General features: G+C 43.9%; 1 protein-coding gene across 1 annotated transcript in view; it reads right to left on the reverse strand.

Moving 5' to 3' along the window:
* HGFAC (HGF activator) overlaps positions 1–9,588 on the reverse strand; it is a 43,312-nt gene that overhangs the window by 7,508 nt on the left and 26,216 nt on the right. The window contains exons 8-10 of the mRNA XM_054391650.1: positions 5,782–5,956; positions 3,026–3,111; positions 1,810–2,050 (exon numbers count right to left, since the gene is read on the reverse strand). Coding sequence (XP_054247625.1) covers positions 1,810–2,050; positions 3,026–3,111; positions 5,782–5,956 — 502 coding nt within the window. The remainder of the gene's footprint in view (positions 1–1,809; positions 2,051–3,025; positions 3,112–5,781; positions 5,957–9,588) is intronic.

Genomic DNA, 9,588 nt, shown 5'->3' on the forward strand with positions numbered 1-9,588 from the left:
AGAGATTCTCACTAACTGCAGCAGCCCTGCAAGAGTAACTGTGCTTCTGATTAACCAAGGAAAGGGTGAAGTTGAATCTTTTGTGACTGGGGAACAGGACAACAGAACTGATAAAGGATCTTATAAATGCACATATATAAATGGTGGAGGTCATGAGGGTGGGGCTGGACTCTTCTCAGTGGTGGCCAGGGATAGGACAAGGGGCAGTGGGCGCAAACACAGGAGGTTTTACTTGAACTTAAGGAAAAACCTCTTTACTGGAGTCCTGGAGCAGGCTGCCCAGAGAGATTGTGAAGTCTCCTTCACTAAAGACTTTCAAAACCTGCCTGGACATTGTGATCCTGGGCAAACTGATCTGGATGAACCTGTTTCAGCAGAGGGGTTGGATTAGATAATCTCCAGAGGTCAGTCCCAACCCTCACCATTCTCTAATTCTAATACGTGATGCCAGGATTTCCTTAGTGTTCTTGCAGTGCTAAACCAACCCCTTTAAAAATCAGATTTGGGTCTGTAAACCAGTGTGGAAGTTCACTTCCCAGGATAGCTTTTAGAGCAGGTTTTAAAGGCACTGAAGGGTTATGGAAAAGGCAAACCTAACCCAAGTTAGCAGCACAGGTATCTATTGTCGCCTAGTGGAAACCCATTGAAATTGTGGCTCCCACAGCTGCTAAACCTACAGAAGAGTGCAAATTACAGTGCAGCAATTATGGAAAAATCTGTATGTACCAAACCACCAGCTGGAAGTGGGTGGAAATGCCCTGAATAGCTGCCAAAGTTAGGAGCTATTTCACAACATTTGAAAAACAAATGCGTTGTGGCTCGAGCTCCAAATGCTTCAGTGCAGCACTCGCAGTGGTATTATTAGCTCCACAAGCTAGCAGCACATGTAGCCTGGCACGAGGGTCTCTGTTTCTCTTTGGCTTCTTTACTATGCAAAGGAGCAATGGGTATGAAATGATGTAATATTTTTTCCCATCAAGGTGATCAAACTGAAACCAGGGGAAGTGTTCAGCGTTTGTAGAAAATTAAATATGTACAATAAAGAGCATCCTAGAGTCATTTTTTGTACTCCAGTGTCCTCCATCTGGAGGACAGATAGAACTTGAAAAACCCCAAAACACCTCTCAAGGAAATCAGCCTCAATCAGTCCTTCCCTTTGGCTTTTTGTGAAGCTCATCCTGCTGTGTTTTTGTCAACCAACGGTCATTTATTGTCTCTAATAAATCATTGCTTGGCTGTCTCAGCCTTTCTGAACAAAGCACAGCAGTGTGCATAGTTATCTCTGTTACATCTCAAAGCAGGCATAAACCTTCAAAACGGTAACTGAGAAGAAGAGAAATATGTATATCACCCTGCACATACAAGCTCCCATACAGTGTCCTGCTCTGCCCTACCTTATTCCTTCAGTGGAGCCATTTAGCTTCTTTGAGTCTCCTTAAGGAACATAGAATTGTAGAACCGTAGAATGGCTGAGGTTGGAAGGGACCTCAGAGATCATCTACTCCAACCTCCCCACCATGGGCAGGAACACCTCTCAACTAGACTCAGCTGCTCAAGGCCTCATCCAACCTGGCCTTCAACAGCCCCAGGGAGGAGAATGTGCTAAGGTGTAGGAGATAATCGGGCTCCAAGCCACTTGCTCATTCACAAGCAAGCACTCAAATTGCCAGGAACTCCTTTTGAAATGTTAGTCTTTTTCTAATCCCATCTTCTTTCTCACTTGTTTCAGCCCAGGTTTGTTGTGAGTGACAAGCAGAAGGTGTCTATGAGGAGGAGAGGACCTCCTGTCGTACTAACAGGTGAGTTTACCTGTTAGCAAAGCAGTGTGCTGCTGACACAACCCAACAAGTCTGAATAAGGCTTCCACCACAGAAACTCTCTCCAATATATATAGCTGCTGTCCAGGGATGAGATCCAGGCAGAGATGAAGATCCCCCAACAATCCTGGGTCTCACAAAACTTCTTTTTTTGTGTCTTCTCCCACACGGCCTTTTGGTGACTGCGTAGGTATCTATAGTGTCTGGAGTTGGTGGCCTCCTTTCCCTGCTTGCTGAGATATAAAAGGATATGGCATCAGGCTGTAAATCCTTGTGATTTAGAACTTTCACAGGAGTCTTTAAAAGAGAAGTTGAATGAGATGATCATTAAATATTCACATACAACTGAATCTCATTCAGTTCCTCAAGGGACTTGCAAGATGGAAGGCCATTCCCATCACTGGCTGGGTGTGTACCACTGCAAATTAAAGGCACTTGAGAGCACACCCAGACACTGTTCCATTTACCAGCACAAAGGTAACCTGCACTACTTGGAGGAGGCACAACAGAGTGCGTGATACATCACATCTTCATTTTGGGATCCTGGACTGAGCTGTGCCTTTGCAATAACAAGGATTAGGACGCTCACATTAATGTCATCTGCCAAATGCATTAAAGGAAACATCAAACCATAAAAGGGAAATCAAAGGGCCATTTTATAAACTGGCTTTGCAGTTGAAAGCTCTCTGCTAAAGGTCAGCTGCAATATTAACAATGGTTAGAAATTAATTTAGGGGAAGAGCAGAATTTATAGGTTTTGGAATTAAATACTGTGTCTCATACATCTTCAGGATCCAGTCCTCTCTCTGCTCACAGAACCTGTTCACTTCTCTGGGCCCCTAATTCCCTGAGTGATGACAATTTGTACCAAAGCATCAATCATTTCTGACACCTTGCATGTTCTAGCAGAAGATTTGATGGCATTGGGATGACTGTGACTGAAAGCAGTAGTGTGACACTGCTGTTATTCCAGAACAAAAATCACAGATTGTATCACAACTCAAACCACCACCAAAAAAAAAAAAAAAAAAAAAAAAAAAAAAAAAGGCAGCAAAAAGAAGCCTCCTGGTATTGTCATTTAATTTACTGCAAACAGCAAAAGATTTGACAGCAAAATGTTTAAAATCACACAGTGAAAGCTTGTTCTAGTATCAGTGATTCTTCCTTCCTTCATCCATTACATGGATTATAAGAGAGCCTTTACATACCACAGGATGGAATGTCACAGTACTCCCAGGACAAGCTGTGGTCCTTCAGGATATAACACCAGGGCTTCTCATCATCATCTGGATTTCTAAATCATTCAAGGGGACAGTGAGCAACAAGCATTAACCACAATGTTGTTCCAAGCTCCCCAGAGGTTTTCTGCTCCTTTCTTTTGCACCATGCAGAGGACTGACAGGACTCTCTGGTTCTGAGCCATCTGACAAAGCACTGAGGCAGCTGCTAAGCCCTGAGCTGCCTTTCAGTAGAATTCTTCATGCTTAAAGCTAAGCAAGCCTAAAGATCTCTAGGACCTGAAATGCAGACACATGAATAAACACCTGTAAAATTTGCCTTCCAGTATTTGGATGTGTGTTCACGTGGTTTAAATACAGCCCACACTGAAGTGCTTTAACAGCTCTCAGCTCAGCTATTTTCAGGATTAAATCCCACGGGGAAAAAATCCCAATTTTAGATGTGTTTTTTTTTTGTTTTTGGTTTGTTGTTGTTGTTTTTTTTTTTTCCTAAGTGAGGAAATTCCAGCACAGGTAGATTCATAGAAAATCCATAACAAGGATAACTTGCAAAAACAAATTTGAGAAGCTGAGGTTCACATTCCCTGGAGAGTCTGAGGAAATGAAAGACTGCCTCCAAGAAAATGTTGTATATTTTAAAAGAAAAAAAAAAAAAAAAAGCTGTTACTTTGGTGTTAAAACAAGTTTGGAATTGATTCCATTAGGATTTCCCCATGGTAAAGCCTTATGTATATATCAATGCCTTATAAATAAGCAGAAATTTGCTTGGTTTACTCCTCCAAGAATATAGGGAATCTCTGAAGACCCAGAAAGATCTCCAGCAGGCCAAGAAAAATAGACAAGGAAATTCAGGACTCCAAATAAACAGTAATTCTGCTTCAGCTGGATTTATCAGAAGCACTAGCTCTTATTGTAAGGCTCTTCGGTATTTTTTTTCTTCTTTTTTAATATGACTGCTCTTCAGAAAAAAAAAAAAAAAAAAGATTAAAGCACTTTCAGATTCTCAGAACCGAAGAAGCAACACAGGTTGAGTCATCTTCCGCCAACAGTGTTTCTAAATTAGACTGTTTGAAGAAGAAGCTCTCTGCAGGATTATATAGTGTGGCAGAGACATCCCCAGAAATTGTAACAAGCTGACAAAAAAAGTGAAAAGCTTCTTTTTCTCAGCTCTACAGAGCATGGAACACGTCAGCTTCTACACCATTTTGTTCTGTGTGTTTCAGATCTGCAAGTGAATACTGTGCTGAAATGATGTGAATCGAAGGGGAATGTTTTGTCCAAGCATAAAATATGTGCCCAGGAAATTTCCCTACTGTGCTGGGACACCATAAATCTCCTACTTGAGCGCCTGAATCAGGACCAAGCCTTGGAAAGCAAGCCCATCTGGATTAAGGGTGGGTGTAGAGACTCCTTTTCCATAGGATCACAGAACAACAGAGGTTGGAAGGGACCTCTAGAGATTGCAAGTCCAACCCTCCTGTCCCAGCAGGTTCACCCAGAGCAGGCTGCACAGGATGGTGCCCAGGTGGCTCTTGAATGACTCCAGAGGAAACTCCCCCACCTCTCTCTCTGGGCAGTCTGTTCCAGCACTTCACCACCCCCAAACTAAAGAAGTTCCTCCTCATGTTTAGATGGAACTTCCTGTGCTCAAGTGTGTGCCCATTACCTCTTATCCTGTCACTGGGCACCACTGAAAGGAGCCTGCCCCCATCCTCCTGACACCCACCACCCACTCTAAGTATTTAGAAGCATTGATGAGTTCCCTCCTCAGTCTTCTCTTCTCCAGGCTAAAAGGCCTCAAGTCCCTCAGCCTTTCTTCCTATTAATAGTTTGTGTTAGACAGAGAGGAGCTTTTTATCATCAAACAAATTAGGAAGTGCAGCACGTTCTGATTTTCCTGGTGTAACATCCGTGGGGAAAGAAAACAAAGGAACCAAAGCTTAGACATCAACCAGCATCACAGAATCATAGAATGGCAGGGGTTGGAAGGAACCTCAAAAGATCATCCAGTCCAACCCCCTTGCAAGAGCAGGATCACCTAGGACAGGTCACACAGGAATGCATCCAAGTGGGTTTTGAAAGTCTCCAGAGAAGGAGACTCCACAACCTCTCTGAGCAGCCTGCTCCAGGGCACCAGCACCCTCACCATAAAGAAGTGTCTGCTTGTGTTGAAGTAGAACCTCCTTCCAGCTTGTACTTATTGCTCCTTGCTCTATCACTGGGCATCACCAAAAAGAGCCTGGTATCTTCATCCTGACACCCACCCCTCAGATATCTATAGACATGGATAAGATCCCCTCTCAGCCTTCTCCTCTCCAGACTAAACACCCCCATGTCTGTTGGTCTTTTTTCATAGCAGACATGTCCAAGTCCCACAGTCATCCTCACAGCTCTCTGTACACTTACAGCATTCCTGTAAGAAGTTCTGTACTATGAGGGTGGTGGAACACTGGAACAGGTTGCCCAGGGAGGTGGTGGAAGCCCCATCTCTGGAGACATTCAAGGTCAGGCTCTATGGGGCTCTGAGCAACCTGATCTAGTTGGGGATGTCCCTGCTGACTGCAGAGGGGCTGGACAAGATGACCTTTGAAGGTCTCTTCCAACCCAATGCTTTCTACGATTCTCTGTCAGTCTAGTTTACATCTGCTTTGAGATTCTTGCTCCTTCTCCCTTCAACAATCCACCTCTTGATGTACAAATGCAAGGCAAAGGAGAACTTTCCCTACCTGCAGTAGGAGAAGGGCCCCAAGCCAAGCTGTACTGCTTTCTCCACACTGTCAATGTGAAGCTCTTCGTAAAGCAAGTCTGAATTCCAGGGCAAGCAGCTGTAGCCAGAAGTGGTTGTATTCACTGTGCCTCTGTACTCCAGGCCATTGCCAATGTAGCACCGATGGCTGGGAACTGGAAAGGAAACCAGAAGAGAAATCAATGCTAATGACATGTGAAATACTTCAGCACAGCTGAGCTCCCAAATGACAGCCAGCAGGACCAGTTCCTCGTGGTGCCTGTCACCTTTCACAGGGATTGAATGCATCAAATGAGGATTGCTTGCTTTTGGACAGAGAGAGAGAGAGAGAGAGACAGAGAGAGAGAGAGAGAGAGACAGAGAGAGAGAGAGAGAGAGACAGACAGAGAGAGAGAGAGAGAGACAGACAGAGAGAGAGAGAGAGACAGACAGAGAGAGAGAGAGAGAGACAGACAGAGTGAGAGAGAGAGACAGACAGACAGAGAGAGACAGAGAGAGAGAGAGAGAGAGAGAGAGACAGACAGAGAGAGAGAGACAGAGAGAGAGAGAGACAGAGAGAGAGAGAGAGACAGACAGAGAGAGAAGAGAGAGAAGAAGAAGAGAGAGAAAGAAGAAGAGAGAAGAGAGAGAGAAGAAGAGAGAAGAGAGAGAAGAGAGAAGAGAGAGAGAAGAGACAGAAGAGAGAGAAGAGAGAGAGAAGAAGAGAGAGAGAGAAGAGAGAAGAAGAGAGAAGAGAGAAGAGAAGAAGAGAGAGAGAAGAGAAGAGAGAAGAGAGAGAAGAGAGAAGAAAGAAGAGAGAGAAGAGAGAAGAAGAAGAGAGAGAAGAGAGAAGAGAGAGAGAGAAGAAGAGAGAGAAGAGAGAAGAGAAGAGAGAAGAGAGAAGAGAAGAAGAGAGAGAGAGAAGAGAAGAGAGAAGAGAGAGAAGAGAGAGAAGAAGAGAAGAAGAGAGACAGAGAGAGAGAGAAGAGAGAAGAGAGAAGAGAAGAAGAGAGAGAAGAGAGAAGAGAGAGAGAAGAGAGAAAGAGAGAGAGAAGAGAAGAGAAGAGAGAGAAGAGAAGAGAAGAGAGAGAAGAAGAGAGAGAGAGAAGAGAAGAGAGAGAAGAGAGAAGAGAGAGAAGAGAGAGAGAAGAGAGAAGAGAAGAGAAGAGAGAGAGAGAGAAGAGAAGAGAGAGAAGAGAGAAGAGAGAGAGAGAAGAGAGAAGAGAAGAGAGAGAGAAGAGAGAGAGAAGAGAGAAGAGAGAGAAGAAGAGAGAAGAGAAGAGAGAAGAGAAGAGAAGAGAGAAGAGAGAGAAGAAGAGAGAGAAGAGAAGAGAGAGAGAAGAGAAGAGAGAGAAGAGAAGAGAGAAGAGAGAAGAGAAGAAGAGAGAGAAGAGAAAGAGAGAGAGAAGAGAGAAGAGAAGAAGAGAGAGAGAAGAGAGAAGAGAAGAGAGAGAGAGAAGAGAGAAGAAGAGAAGAGAGAGAGAAGAAGAGAGAGAGAGAGAAGAGAAGAAGAAGAGAGAAGAGTGAAGAGAGAAGAGAGAGAAGAGAGAAGAGAGAGAAGAGAGAAGAGAGAGAAGAGAGAAGAGAGAGAAGAGAGAAGAGAGAGAAGAGAGAAGAGAGAGAAGAGAGAAGAGAGAGAAGAGAGAGAGAAGAGAAGAGAGAGAGAGAAGAGAAGAGAAGAGAGAGAAGAAGAGAAGAGAGAGAAGAAGAGAGAGAGAAGAGAAGAGAGAGAAGAGAAGAGAGAGAAGAGAGAGAGAAGAGAGAGAAGAGAAGAGAAGAGAGAAGAAGAGAGAGAAGAGAAGAGAGAAGAGAGAGAGAGAAAGAGAGAAGAGAGAGAGAAGAAGAGAAGAGAGAAGAAGAGAGAGAAGAGAGAAGAGAAGAGAGAGAGAAGAGAAGAGAAGAGAGAGAAGAGAGAAGAGAAGAGAGAGAAGAGAGAAGAGAGAGAAGAGAGAAGAGAAGAGAGAAGAGAGAGAAGAGAAGAGAGGAGAGAGAAGAGAAGAGAGAAGAGAGAGAAGAGAGAGAGAAGAGAAGAGAAGAAGAGGAGAGAAGAGAGAGAAGAGAAGAGAGAGAGAGAAGAGAGAGAGAGAGAGAAGAGAAGAGAGAAGAGAGAGAAGAGAAGAGAGAGAGAGAAGAGAGAGAAGAGAGAGAAGAGAGAAGAGAGAGAGAAGAGAAGAAGAGAGAGAAGAGAGAGAGAAGAGAGAGAAGAGAGAGAAGAGAGAGAAGAGAAGAGAGAAGAAGAGAAGAAGAGAGAGAAGAGAGAGAGAGAAGAGAGAAGAGAGAAGAGAAGAGAGAGAAGAGAGAGAGAGAGAAAGAGAGAGAGAGAGAGACAGAGAGAGAGAAGAGAGAGAAGAGAAGAGAGAAGAGAGAGAAGAGAGAAGAGAGAGAAGAGAGAGAAGAAGAGAGAAGAGAGAGAAGAAGAGAGAAGAAGAGAGAAGAGAGAGAGAAGAAGAGAAGAGAGAGAGAGAAGAGAAGAGAGAAGAGAGAGAAGAGAAGAGAAGAGAGAGAAGAGAAGAGAGAAGAGAAGAGAAGAGAGAGAAGAGAAGAAGAAGAAAGAGAGAGAGAGAGAAGAGAGAAGAGAAGAGAGAGAAGAGAGAAGAGAAGAGAGAGAGAAGAAGAGAAGAGAGAGAAGAGAAGAGAAGAGAGAAGAGAGAGAGAAGAGAGAGAAGAGAGAAGAAGAGAAGAGAGAGAGAAGAGAGAAGAGAGAGAAGAGAGAGAGAAAGAGAGAAGAGAAGAGAGAAGAGAGAGAAGAGAGAAGAGAGAGAAGAAGAGAAGAGAAGAGAGAAGAGAAGAGAGAGAAGAGAGAGAGAAGAGAGAAGAGAGAAGAGAGAGAAGAGAAGAGAGAGAGAGAGAGAAGAGAGAAGAGAGAGAGAAGAGAAGAGAGAGAGAAGAGAGAAGAAGAGAAGAGAGAGAAGAGAGAAGAGAGAGAGAAGAGAGAGAAGAGAAGAGAGAGAAGAGAGAAGAGAGAGAGAGAAGAGAAGAGAAGAGAGAGAGAGAAGAAGAGAAGAGAGAGAGAGAGAGAAAGAGAGAGAAGAGAGAGAGAAGAGAAGAGAGAGAGAGAAGAGAGAGAGAGAAGAGAGAGAAGAGAGAGAGAGAGAAGAGAGAGAAGAGAGAAGAGAAGAGAGAGAGAAGAGAGAGAGAAGAGAAGAAGAGAGAGAGAAGAGAGAGAGAAGAGAAGAGAAGAGAGAGAAGAGAGAAGAGAGAGAGAGAAGAGAGAGAGAAAGAAGAGAAGAGAGAGAGAGAGAAGAGAAGAGAGAGAAGAAGAGAAGAGAGAGAGAAGAAGAGAGAGAGAGAGAAGAGAGAAGAGAGAGAAGAGAAGAGAGAAGGAGAAGAGAGAGAGAGAGAGAAGAGAAGAGAAGAGAAGAGAGAGAGAAGAGAAGAGAAGAGAAGAGAGAAGAGAGAGAGAGAAGAGAAGAGAGAAGAGAGAGAGAGAAGAGAGAGAAGAGAGAGAAGAGAGAAGAGAGAAGAGAGAGAAGAGAAAGAGAGAAGAGAGAAGAAGAGAGAGAGAGAGAAGAGAAGAAGAGAAGAGAGAGAGAAGAGAGAAGAGAAGAGAGAGAGAGAAGAAGAGAGAGAGAGAAGAGAAGAGAAGAGAGAGAGAAGAGAAGAGAGAGAGAGAAGAGAAGAGAGAAGAGAGAAGAGAAGAGAGAAGAAGAGAAGAGAAGAGAGAGAGAAGAGAGAGAAGAGAAGAGAAGAAGAGAGAGAAGAGAGAGAGAAGAGAGAAGAGAGAGAAGAGAGAAGAGAGAGAGAAGAGAGAAGAGAGAGAAGAGAGAAGAAGAGAAGAGAGAGAGAGAAGAGAGAGAGAAGAGAGAGA

Source organism: Indicator indicator, chromosome 23, assembly GCF_027791375.1.
Source record: "Indicator indicator isolate 239-I01 chromosome 23, UM_Iind_1.1, whole genome shotgun sequence".
Classification (NCBI taxonomy): domain Eukaryota; kingdom Metazoa; phylum Chordata; class Aves; order Piciformes; family Indicatoridae; genus Indicator; species Indicator indicator.